General features: G+C 37.9%; 1 protein-coding gene across 1 annotated transcript; it reads left to right on the forward strand.

Annotated features, from left to right (window-relative positions):
- Positions 1–396: 396 nt before the first annotated feature.
- On the forward strand, positions 397–4,724 carry LOC112289835 (glucan endo-1,3-beta-glucosidase). The gene is made up of 3 exons (XM_024535480.2): positions 397–1,258; positions 1,460–2,153; positions 3,513–4,724. The coding sequence occupies exons 2-3, from the start codon at positions 1,919–1,921 to the stop codon at positions 4,628–4,630; spliced, it is 1,353 nt and encodes a 450-aa protein (XP_024391248.1). The 5' UTR covers positions 397–1,258; positions 1,460–1,918; the 3' UTR covers positions 4,631–4,724.
- Positions 4,725–13,538: the final 8,814 nt, after the last annotated feature.

Consider the following 13,538-nt stretch of genomic DNA (forward strand, 5'->3'; position numbering starts at 1 on the left):
GGCTTGGAATGTTGCTTCGTCGAGGGGAAGGGTCTTGTCACCGCTTCGTAATTTGTCAGACTGGGTGTGTCACGTAAGGGACACTTATCACTGCGGACTGAGACCGGTGACCGAACATAGTGATGGCCTTTGGTAACAGGGCCAACATCAAAAAATAAAAAGAAAGAAAGATTTTTATTTTTATTTTTATTTTTCCTTTTTCAAGACATACCACAAATAACATTGCTTTTAAAGATGTGAATTGTTTACTGCACCGTTGCATTAAGAAGCAATGGGAGTATAGAAAGGATGCAAAGGGAAAGAGGGGCATCTGCATTGAGGCTGAATAAACTTGGTTCACATCACTAAATAAGCCCTAATGAATGAGACGATGTCATCGCCAACTGTGCTTCAGCTTAGCTATGGTGAATCTTCTAGTGCAGTCTGGCCCCGGCACGAAACGATTCTCGGTCCCAGCGCTGTGTGTGTGTGCGTGTGTGTGGGTTTGTTTGTTTCCAGCTAATCACTGTGGAATGGTCGAATTCAGACCTGGATGGAGTGTTATTGTTAATATTACCATGTGGGGGATTCGAAATCTGTCGTGAGAGTGAGAGGTTGCAGCAATGGTAGCCTGCTTGCAACACAACACGCGACCGAGAGAGAGAGAGAGAGAGAGAGAGAGAGTGACAGTGGCGTCGTTACCGATGTACGAGCTTGCGCACGGGATGTCCAGGGTCGCGACTCGATTTGAGCTTGACGTAGTCTGCAATGGCGATTCCGGGAAGGAAGGAAGGAAGGGAGTGAGTGCTGGCTGACATCATCCTAAACTACAGCAGCTTCCTCAGTCTTTCTACCTACTCCGGGAAGATTTATTTTTTCCCTTCTTCTTTCGAGGATTTAATAATATAAATTTGTTATTATCGTTGACTAGGTTGACCTTCGCGGTCGTTCGGTGGTTACCCAGGGAGCGGATCTTGCTGGGTGGCCGGTGCGTCTCGTCGCACCCAACCCAGTCGTCGCTGATTGTGATACTTGCGCAGGAAGGTAATAATCCAGTCGCGTTCTAGTTGGTTACAGCGAAGAGCTGATGGGTGCGGTCTGAAACCACCTGCCGCCGCAATTTGGCTTGGTGTGCAGCGTGTTAGCGGTGGTGAATGACGTCCCCTTCATGTTCAGTGTTCGTGGGCGTTGTTGTCCTGGTTGGCTAAAATCGAGGTCGTGTTCTGATATTGAGCCTTACGATGATGACTTCGAATAGTTGAGCGGACGACAATGCTAGGTAGGTAGAGAGGAGCTCAGCTGCTCAGGCTCAATTCGTTGTGGGACCTTGTGTGGGTGTGTGTGTGTGTGTGGGCCAGTAGGAGATTGGTAGTTTTATCATCGCTATGAGTGGGTCTCTGCTACAGAAATTGGTCGGCTAAGCATTTGGGGACTGCTCATTTACTGGGAAATAATCGACGTTCGCTCTTTTTTGTACTAGATGTGGGTTGAGTGAGGTAAGGGAGGATTGGCGCTGTGGAGGTTTCTTCTGCCGCCCTGCTGTTTGTCGATCTCCTTCTGCAACTACAGATTGGCTCGGAGGTCGAATCTATGTCTTCTGCGAATAGTCGAGTGACTCTATAAGCCTAGCTTCGGGAACTGCTGAGCCACTTGCGGGTGAAGCTAATGCAGGCCAGCTTGAGATTGGATTCGGGCCAACCTCGTACCAGCTCGTATGTTAGAAGCTCTTGGGGATGGTTGCATTGTGGATGCTGCAGAGGATTCCTATTGAGGAGTTGATTTATGCAGTTGATGCTAAACATTAGGCTCGTGTATTGATTCTGATTGTGCTCGGGTAAATCAAAGTTTCAGCTCTGGGGTGGACAAATTTGTTTAGGTGCGATTCTGGAGGATCGGCGTTGGGTTCCCAAGCTGAGTGGGTCGATGCTGCGCTAGAAGAATGCAATGCAGGGGGGATTCAGTGGTTGGGCGTGTAGGATCTAGTTGCACCAAGTCGAGAATGGAGATGGATTGCCTCGTAGAATACGTGCCTTGTGAAGCACGTGAGCATAGTGGTTTGCGGCAAAATGGTCGATTCTCTAGATTCTTGGTTCGTGGAATGGTCTCTGCCATTATGTGCATCTCTGTGATAACCTCTCTGGCTGAACCGGCCATGGCTGCCAATTACGCACCTGGTACGTTCTCTTGTTCAACCCTGCAATCTGTTTGCTGTTGGTTATATTGTACTCATTTTCAAAGCCTCTCCCTCCCTCCCCCCCCCCTCTCTCTCGCTCTCTCCACTTACTGTTTCCTAGTCACGACGTTCAGCGATGTAGTCACACTGTAGTGTTCACTTAATTGGAGGGAATGCATTGCTATGGATACATACTTCTTTAAGTCTTTGTGATTCGGGGCTTCGTTTGCTGTCTTAGAGGCGGATGTTTTTTTTACAATAAACATGCAACCTTCATCATAAAATTCGTTTCTGCAAAGACAGCGAGCTTTCAGTTTGGTATTATGTTGGTACACGAAAGCCACGCCTGGGTGCTGTCTTTGTCTCAGTTTCTAAGGGATTGTGAGAGCACTAATTTTGCTTTGAGCGTACTAGTTAGTCATCGTTTCATTAGATTTCTATCCGACGTTATACTAAACACAAGTTAGCTGTGAAACTAGCAAGTACGTAGTTGAGCAGCGTGCGTAGTTTACAGTTGGGATACAATTGTTAGAAGTCTCTGTTGACATTTGTCTTGTCTCCGACACGACATGCAGTAAGCATGAACTGTAGAGTGGCCCCATGGCAATCAGTGCTCCGCAGCATGTCATTATTCCATTGATTCGATTACAAGGGTCGTATTCGCGCAGGAACTGTTACTTGACTGAAATTGGCGAATGGAGGGGTTCCCTTTCAAGTGGTAGCCTCATAGTATAAGCTGCAGTACCCATGTGCTTAACCCAAATCCGAGGTCGTATATTAGAGAAGTTCTCATACAGAAGAGTAATCGTCTGTTAAATTTTACTCATGAATCTGAGTCTTGTTCCTCCTGCTGTGAATCAAAAGTAGAGTTTGAGATTCAGTGGGTAGTCGACGTACTGATAAGAATGTATGCATTCTTAATTTCGATCACAAGTTTAATGTTCTCACGAAAAACCGTCAAAGCTTGTAACTTTGAAGGAAATTTGTGTCGACATTGTCTGTGATTTGTCAAGGTTTACTCTCATTCTTTAATCACTACTATGACAGTATTAATATCACTAGGATTAGAATGCTGGTTTTTTTCTCGTATCATAGAATTTTCCTTTTGCTAGGCTTAAATTGCAGCAGTGGCAACTTCTTTAATTTCTTTTCACGCTCTAAACCTGGCGGCGAGTCCTTAACTAGACAATCGCAAGCAGTTTCTGTACGAAACCTTGAGTATTATCCACTACCTTAAACTTAAAAACAAAATGAACATTTTCTTTCTTTTGGAAGCGTCTGTTTTTAGCGATAAATACACGCTGCCGTTGTTCCTGCACCGTTTCTGAACTAACTTCTACGCGATGTCTTGATTTCGCAGAGGCACGCACTATGGGAATAAATTATGGGCGACTTGCGGACAATATTCCTAGTGGCGCCGAAACTGTGAAGTTGATTAAGAACTTAGGAATGGGAAGGGTGAGAATTTTTGATTTCGATGGGCCAACAATCAAAGCATTTGCTGGCTCCGGGCTCGAACTAACAATTGGAATGGGAAACTTGGACATCGCCGCCCTTGGCCAGGATGCAAGCACAGCCGACCAATGGATCGCCAATAACGTCGTCCCATATTACCCCGCCACCAACATCACGTGCATCACAGTTGGAAACGAGCTCTTCACGTATCCAGAACAAGCAGCAATCTGGCCGCAGCTCGTGCCGGCCATCAAAAACCTCCACAATAGCCTCCAGACCCGCGGGCTCACACGGATCAAGGTCTCCACGGCTGTGGAATACAGCGTCCTGGCGAACTCCTTTCCTCCATCAAAGGGCGTCTTTCGGGAAGAACTCGCAGTGTCAGTCATGAAGCCCTTGATGGAGCAGCTGGACGCTACCAGCAGCTATCTCTACCTCAACGTCTACCCATACTTCGGATATGCCAGCAACACGGTTGATATCCCGCTCGACTACGCCTTATTTACCCGCAGCTCGGTCTTCACCGTGGACGGCCAATACGAGTACACGAACCTTTTGGACGCGCAGCTAGACGCCATGGCCGCAGCGATGGAGGGCGTGGGCTACGGGGACGTACGCATTGTGGTGAGCGAGACTGGGTGGCCGACCTTGGGCGATGCTAACACGGTCGGCGCCAATATCTCGAATGCGCAGACGTATAACAACAATCTGGTGAAGTGGGCGATTAGCAATCCCACTAAGGGAACTCCCCGCAGACCAGGGATATTCGTCCCGACTTACATCTTCGCCGTTTACAATGAGAAGGACAAGCCCGGGCCGACCACAGAACGCAACTGGGGGTTGTTGTATCCCACTGGCAGTCCCGTGTACCCGCTGGTGCTTAGCAGCAGCGGTGGCGGTGGCGGGGGTGGGTCGTCTCCTGGAGGAGGCTATGACTCGCAGCCTAAGCTTTGTAACGGCAAACCGAGTGTGCTCTCCACGTCGGCTTCCTTCTTTGGGATTCTTTTTAATCTCAGAATCTAACACAAGCTAATAGTCTCTATACTTAGGATAGCATAGCTCCATTTCTTGTTGAATCAATAAAGGAATTACTCGTGCATGCATCAAGTTCACATGATTCTCTCGCCCCTTGTAATGCTGCTGCTCTTCCTTGGATTGTGACGCTCCGTGTCGCACTGATTTCTGCGTGGAGAAATTTTCATTCGAGTGTGGAGCATCTGGCATATTTCGTGATTTCAATGTTGAAACTAGGTTTTGAATGCAAATCCAACACGGCCACCGAAGATACCGAAAACAGAGTTACGCTTTGAATGTTTAAGCCACATTGGAAAAAAGGTTTCTTCTCCACCACTTTGCGGGAGATTCATACAAGTTCGTGTATAATTTAGTTCTACATATTCCATCAACAGATTTAGCTTGGAAGGAGCCCAGGCCTTGAACAGAGTGCAGCACCTTGAAGTTGTGGAAAATTCTCGGCTGGTTGAAACTGGTAGTTATGGCAAGGTTCAACTTCTGTTGACCTTCATGACTCCGTTATGATGCCCTCAGCGTACGTTCCAGGCTTCCTATCAAAGTCGAATGCACACACATCAAGGCGTACTGTGCACATTACTGATGCACATTAAATGCACCGGTTGAAGCAAGGTGCAGAGGGTTGGATTCCAACTTTAGGGTCATAGCTTTTCTTTTGAGTGCCATCTCGCGAGGTAATGACACTTTACATTCTGCTGTTGAATCCTTGCCTTTGAGAGTGTTGAAGCATTCAAACACAACACATTGTACTTAATTTCTGCTAGTCTTCATTTGGAAGAGTGAATGTGGTGGTGGTGGTTTCTTCCTTAACCTCGTCCGAAGCAGTGGGACGTTCTTTCTTGAATTCGCCTGCACCACCCATGCACCTGTGAGCAAACTAACCCACAGTGCACAACAAACTCTTTCTATGTTGCAGAGGGATTTTTTCGTATGCTTTAGGGAAAATATTGCTGCAAGTCGATAGCTCTTCCATCAACCTCTTTCATCTTACGCATTTCATTGGTAGGACGTAGGTGAGGGCAGTCAAAACAAGAATATGCGGGTTCGTGTATTTAGCGAACGCTCTTCTTTTCCAAAGGCTCAGGTATGATTCCTTCTGTGCCTTGCAGTCGGATACGTTCATGTGCATTACCAAGAAGGTGATCTCATACTAGCACGAAATGTTCAGAGAATGTGCAAAATGTCAATTCTCAATTGACAAGCATGTAACGGCCGCCTGCACTATGAGGATGTTAGATTATAATGTATCAACGTTCAAAGCTGCTTGAGGTTTACTTGAATCTCAAGCTGAAGCGGAACATTTATTTGACAGTCTTAAGTGAATGTCGTGATTAGAGTATTGCGCAGAGAATTGTACAGATATTGCGGCACATCCCTGTCAAGAGCCTTTAATACCGTCACTTGCAGGAAGGCATGAAGTTGGAAAGTTGAAATCGCACATCCCAAAAGTTAGCAAAGCCTATTCCAACTTCACTTTTGTTTAAGATGAAAGAAACAACTGGTTCGTCCTGCAGCTATAAGCTTGAAAACAAAACACATCTGTCGGGTTCTTCTCAAACAGAAACTGAAAGATAAATCAGGTATTCTAGATACTTCTGCGATGTGGCTCAATTTACCCGAGTACCAAAAAGTTCAAAAAACTTTGATTCAGACCACGAAAACACCATACACTTTTCGATTTGATCACTTGTCACCAGAAAGCTCGAATCCTATCGAGTGCAGTGCCACCTTAGAGAAGATGTTACCTGAAATTTCACATACTGATAGTAAGAAGCGCATACAAAATAGTTTAATATGGTATTACAAAATTAAGAAAACTGTTTGCTCTGTGCAAGCGGCTTCTGATGAATGGCTCTTCAACTTCTAGAAACAACAAACATTGAAACTCACCTCTCTTACTTACTTCGAAAGGATTTCACTGTAATTGGCTTCATACAAATTCAAAGTGAAAGGGATAATGCACACGTCTTGCATGATCCATGAAATAAATATTATAATTGGTATCCGGCATCGCTGATGTGCTCGATCAAATCAATTGACAGCAATTTCATGCTCTTCACTTGGCTATGTACCATAGAAGTTAGTCACAATCGCCACCACTTAATGCTCAGACAGCATTAAGTTCAACTACTTTGACATGACCAATGTAGAAGCATCAAGGTTTCATTTACTGCTTGAAAAGCACGTCCAATTCTCGCACGTTTGTATACAAGACGCACAACTTAGATAACGCATCGTGCTCTTGGTAGTAGAAACAAGCCTATTTTTTTCTGTGCCAACTTACACATACCATCATTCTTGTTGGTGGTAGTTGCGACCGCAATTCCTTCAACATATGTCTCCTTTGTTTTGTTTTGTTCTGATTGTTTCTTTTCTTGATGTGGCTAACATCAGCTTCTTCATCGTAATTAGCTTTCTTTTCCTTCTTGTTTACAGATTCTCTTCTTTTAACTTGTTTGGTGAAGCATGTTCTCGCCTCTCGCCAATTAGATATCGTAACGACTTTTGTCTGTTCATTGTTTGAAGAAATTGACAGATTTAAACAAGCCTGTACTGATCCAGTTTAAGACACAATGGTGAGTAGAGGATCAGCATATAAAAATTGGATCTAAGTGAAACATTTAGTTATTGCATTGTTAGGATTCTAATGTGATGAATCTTTGAGTTCATTTGAAGAAAGGACAGAGGAAGATTATGCTGCTGAGAGAAAAAGGAAAAGAAAACTCAAATACTACAACCTAGATCACACAATGCTTTAATGTGTGTGAGAGAGAGAGATTTTAATTCATCATGTAGAAAAATAGAGAGTACAACTTTTTGAACAAGGTTAAGTCCATTTAAAATGATGCCTTGTAACAACTTTGGGCATTCAATAAAAATGGTGTGATCATTATCCGTTCAACTAATATAATTTGGTTTAGTAAGGACTTGAGTGTTTTATCTTGGTATGTAATATTTTCAACACCCTCTCATAGACCAATGTTGTATTGTATTTGCACATAATATATAAAAATTAGATGAGAACTATGAAATACATTGATTATTAGTTTGTATCTTTTTTATTAAATAAAATATTTTAAAAAATAATTAGATATTAAAAATAATGAATTAATTAGATTATTGATTAAAATAAATATCAATGATAGTATATTTAGAATATAAAAAAATATAGGTATATAAATCCTATTAGTAAAAAATACCATTATTGTTAGAAAAACTAAGTTTGTAACTAATTGAGATTTAAAAAAAAAATAAAATCAGATAACAACCTTATAGGAAAAAAAATTGAAGCTTTGGATATCAAGTGGCAGCTTGGGGCTTGTAGAAAAGAATGGATAATGAATTACTTAATTAGTACTTAAGAGGCCATGGATTTAAAATTCCATGGTGGTACATAAAAAAAAAATTAAATTTTTTTAAATTTATTTATTGAAGATATTTAAAGGATTGGTGTAACAGGGTATCGATAAAAAGGATTTAGGATAATTATATAGGTGGAGCCTATCATGAAGAACATTCTAAAAAGTTCTAGGATGGTTGGACAAACTATAAATAAAACTGAGTAAATTTGTTTCATTGGTATCAGATGCAGTATTAGTTTATTCTTTGGTATTGTATTCATAGCCACTGTTTAGTTGGAGGTCAGTTATTGTAGTCACATTACATATTGTTTTGGGGCTACAATGAGCTACTTTTAAGAAGTCAATTGAAAGAAAAGAAGGCATTACAATAGTAGAGTCCAATAAGAAAATTGTAGCATGGGAGATATGACAAAGCAATTTTAGATGGAAACTCAAATCTAATAACTCATAGGCCAGATAGCTACTCCACAAGGGCAAATAAAAGCTTCTAAGATAAGAGAGTCAATATTTTCTTGGCTAAAATTAAATAAGTTTGATACATACTTTGAGACTTTAAGGCAAGAAGATGTATACCAATGGCTCTTCAGTATGCAATAATACCTCCAATTATTTGAGGCAAATACTACCAAAGGAATTATATATATATATATATATAGCTAGTTATTTGAGAGGTACAACAATTATTTGGTGGCAACATCAAACTCAAAGCTATAGAGTACAAGGTAGATTTTGTAACTAAAAGAAGTTTGAGACCGAATTTAGGAGTCAATTTTGGCTCATCAATTCAGAAAAGATCACATACAATCAATTGGCTAATCTTATATAATTTATGTGAGTGCAAAATTATGTCTCTCGATTCAAGTTCTTATATCTCCAAATTAACAATGTTTTAGAAGTAGAGATGATGGATCAGTTCATACAAGGTTTGAAACATGAGGTCTAGTGAGAGGTAGAATTAAGGGATTTATGAACATTTGAAGAAGCAATTAAGATTGCACAGAGAATTGATTCTATAAATTCCTAAAATTATAGAAGACAACCTATAGAACAAAGTCTTATGCTACTATTCATTACTATGGTACAACAATCAATGCCAAAAGAGATTGATGCCTTGGAAGGATTAGTGACACCATAGAGACAAAAAATATTAGCACAAAAAGAATTATGTTTTTACTGCGAGGAGGTAGGCCCATAAATTGAAGTTTGTCCAAAATCTCAAAATTTAGGTACTAACAACTCAAGGCAAGTTTACAATCTCAAGATTCACCAAGTTGATAATAAAATAGAGGAAGAAAATAGAGCTTTTCAATAAATGTACTGAGGCCTAGTATTGAGAATAGCTTAGAAACAAATGACATGGTCTTAGACAACTATCAATAAGATTGATTGATGTGTCTAATAAGTTGACTATGAAGACAACCATATCAAGTGCTTGTGGATTGCGACTCCATAAAAAAATGCATCTTGACTAGGATTGTTGATCGACTTGAGACTAAAACCAAGGTAATGAAAAGAAAGAATATATATCTAGCAGATGACTAAGAAAACATATTGAATGACACATGTGAAGAAAAAACCTTAAGGTTGAGTGACACTTATGTTTTAAGAGAGCAATTCATGATAACAAAACTTAAATATGACATTATTCTTGGGATACCTTTAGCTAGAAGTAAAAAATAAGTAAGTTAATTTACTAGCAAGGATGATTTCTTTCAAAGATGGTAGACTCAAGGTGATTCTTTATACTTTTGCATCGAATGAGGTAGAAAAATAATCTATGGCTAAAAACTTATTTATAGGGATGACCAATATGAAGAAGCAAATATAATATAAGTAATTGTTATATATGGTGGTTTCAAATCTTACTTCAGTAACAAGAAAGAGAGCCAAAAGAGTAAAATGCATAAAAAAACTCGCACATGAATATTGAAATATCTTTCTAACCTACTTACCTAATGGTATGCCACCTAATCAAGGTGCCTTCTTCCAAATAAAACTATTGCATAGGACCAAATCAACAAGCTTGCCAATTTATTACCTAACATGAAATGAACTTGAACAGCTATGAAAAACATTAGATGAACTCTTGGAAAAAGGTCTCATTCAAGAAAGCACATCACTATTGAGAACACCTATACTCTTTGAATTAAAAACAAATGGTAGACTTTGACTTTGAATCGACTACCAAGGCCTCAAAAAGTAGAGTGTCAAGAATACATATCCACTTATAAGTGTAGATGTTCTTTTAGATCAACTTCAAGATACAAGTATCTTTAATAAATTAGATCTTTAAAAAGGCTATTGGAAAACACCTATTACAAAAGAGGATATAAAAATGATAACATTTTTTACACAATATAGATATTTTAAATAACTTAATTTATATTTTGGCCTATCCAATGTTCCAACCTCCTTCATAAGTGATATAAACAGATTATTTCAGGACTTTTTGGACATGTATGTAGTTATCTTTATTAATGATATTTTAAACTACTAAAATCTCTAAGGAGCATGAGCAATATCTATGAGAAGTGTTGTATTAGCTATAAGATAGTTGTTTTTATCACAAGTAATCAAAGTGTAAACTTTGGAAGTCAAAGAACATTTTTTAGAGGCATGTTATGTTTTCCAAAGGCATGTACATGATACAAAGATAAGATGAAAGCAAAGGAAAATTGGCCAACCTCCAAGGATGCTTCTAAAGTCCACTCATTCTTAAATCTTGCTAAATATTATTGCTATTTTATTCAATAATTTGTACATATTACTGCTTCAGTAATAAGCCTATTGAAAAAACGTGCTCCATTTGAATAGAAACTAGAGCAAAAAAAGATCTTTGATAAGTTGAAGGAAGCACTTATTACTATTCCAATATTACAATCATATGATCCTAACCTTTCTTGTAACTTGACATTGATACTTTCAACTTTGCTATTGGTATAGTGCTTCAATAGAACTTTGGTAGGAGCCTTCAACTTTTGGTGTATGAATCACATAAGCTCAAAAGGATAGAGCGCAATTACTCTACACTTAATTAAGAACAACTAGCAATAATACATGCCACAAAGGTGTGGTGACATTATGTGTTGGAAAAGCCAATGATTGTTTGAACTGACCATTGATCTTTTTTACATGATTTATATCTAAAAAATATGAAATCACAATATTTTTATTGGAAAGAATAATTATAACTCTTCAAAATTCAACTTGAATATAAGCAAGGACAACAATATATCATATTGGACACTTTATTGTACCGACCAAACTTGAAGTCCAAATCAAAGGACAATTCAAAAATTGCTACTATTAATAATTCATTTCAAACCTAATAAGAAGAATAAAATAGAAAGAAGTTATACATAAAGATGCTTATTTCAAGATGATAATCAATTTACTAAAGATAGATGATATGTAATATCAAGATTATTATCTTAGTGATGGCTTACTCTATTTCAAGAAGTGGATTTATATACTTGATGATGCTATACTTTAGACATGCATATTTCAAAAAAGACAAGACATCCTAATATCTAAACATCTAGGGTGTGAAAAGACTCTAAAATGAATTTCAAGGATATGATTTTAGGTAGGTTTAGATTGTGATATTTGAGCTTTTTTATGCTCTTGAGAGTCATATCAACGTACTAAAGTACACAATGTAACATCTCTTACACTATTATAACTAATTTTACTACCTATAATACATTGGGAGCAAGTGACTATGGATCTTATTACATATTTATTGTAGACATCTCACAATCACATTGTGGTTCTAGACTTTGTAGATCAATTCTAGAAGCAACTTAACTTGGCTATAGTGCTCTCTAATATTGATGCTCCAGCACTTGCATGGATCTTCTTTGATATTATCTTTTATTACCATGGATTACCTCGTGTCATTCCTTCAAATAAAGATCTACATTTTACAAAAAGTTTTTGGTAGACCTTATTCAAGCTATTGGATACACAACTTGCCATATTGATGGCCTTTTATTTTCAAACAAATTGAAAAATAGAGCGTGCAAATCAATCTTTGGAGAATTTGCTGTGGACATTTGTGGTGGTTCATTATAATGACTAAAATAAATATTTGACATCCTCGGAGTTTGCTCACAATAATAATATTCAAGCAAGTACTCATCATTCACCATTCTTTCTTAATACCAATCAACATTCAATTATACCAACAACTCTCCATCATTCTATTGACACTAACAATTCAAAAACAGAAGAATTTATACAACAACTTACAATGGCATTATAAGAGGTATGACATAGCCTCTTTACTGCATGGAATCGATAGAAGTAGTATGTAGATAACTAGTGGCAATATAAGATATTTTAAGAGGATGACTAGGTATTATTCTCCAACGCCAACTTTCTACTTGCTACATGAATCCAAGTCCTTAAGTTGGCACATCAATGGCTTAGATCTTTTTATATTTCTATAGTGATTTCTAATGTTGCATATTATCTCAAGCTTTTCTGACATATTTGGATCTTTCAAACTTTTATATTTTGTAATTCAAAGAATTTCATACTGAGCCAAGGTTTTTTTTGAACCAACATCAACCACCACAACTATTATTGATTGTGATTGATGATCAACAAAAGTATGAAGTGGACAACATTTTGGAACATTGCTACTTTCATTATAGCAATGGACATCTATAATTTCAGTATAAAGTCCTATAAAAGGTTATCCCATTTATAATGCAATATAAAAACTTACACAAAATCTCACTCATTATCAAGAAAAAATTTAGAAATACCATTGAGAGCAAAACAAAGATGTTTTGCATTAATAGAGGAGGATTAATTAGAACAAGATATAGATAAAATATTCATATTGTTGACATATAGAAATAGGTAGATGGAGCCATGTTTGAAAAGTTTTTAGAAGTTTTTAGAGGTTTCTAAAATTGAAGGCTACATTGGAAATCTATGTGAGATCTATCATGAAACATTCTAGAAAAAGATTTAAGGTGATTATTTAGGAGGGGTCTACTATTAGAAACATTCTAGAAAGTTCTAAAATAGTTGAACAAAGCATAAATAGGACTAGCCATGGCTATTTGGATATTTGGTTAAGTATGGCTTTAGTCCCTTCATCTTAATGAAATTTGATTTTGTATCTTTTTATTCAATTCTGTTCTATTTTCTTTTGTTGTATTTTTTCTTTCATGTTCCATTATATTTAATTCCATTCAATTTTGTTCTAGTCTATGCTATCTTATGTTGTAATAGAATTTATATTGCTATCGATTGGAAGAGTCTTAGATCTTAAAAATAGTCTAGTTCCCATTTCAATTGGCTTTACAATGCTTGTATTAAAAAATTATATTAGATGAAAAAGGTACTTATTACTTATAGGCAAGAAGGATGAATTTTCATTAATAGTAACATGATGTGTAATGTCTATGCCTTCTATATATTTATTTTTTTGATAGATTGATATATAACTTCTTCTAAAAAGAAAAAGAACCACAAGTTGGTGGTGCCTAAAGTAAAATGATATCAATCCTTTGGAATTCTCA

This window comes from Physcomitrium patens, chromosome 12 (genome assembly GCF_059467195.1).
Source record: "Physcomitrium patens ecotype Gransden chromosome 12, ASM5946719v1, whole genome shotgun sequence".
Classification (NCBI taxonomy): Eukaryota; Viridiplantae; Streptophyta; class Bryopsida; order Funariales; family Funariaceae; genus Physcomitrium; species Physcomitrium patens.

Excerpts from the sequence above, each read along its gene's own strand:
- LOC112289835 (XM_024535480.2), top strand. The coding sequence starts at position 1,919 with ATGCAATGCAGGGGGGATTCAGTGGTTGGGCGTGTAGGATCTAGTTGC. Across the intron at positions 2,154-3,512 it reads GGCTGCCAATTACGCACCTG|AGGCACGCACTATGGGAATA; the intron begins GTACGTTCTCTT and ends TTGATTTCGCAG.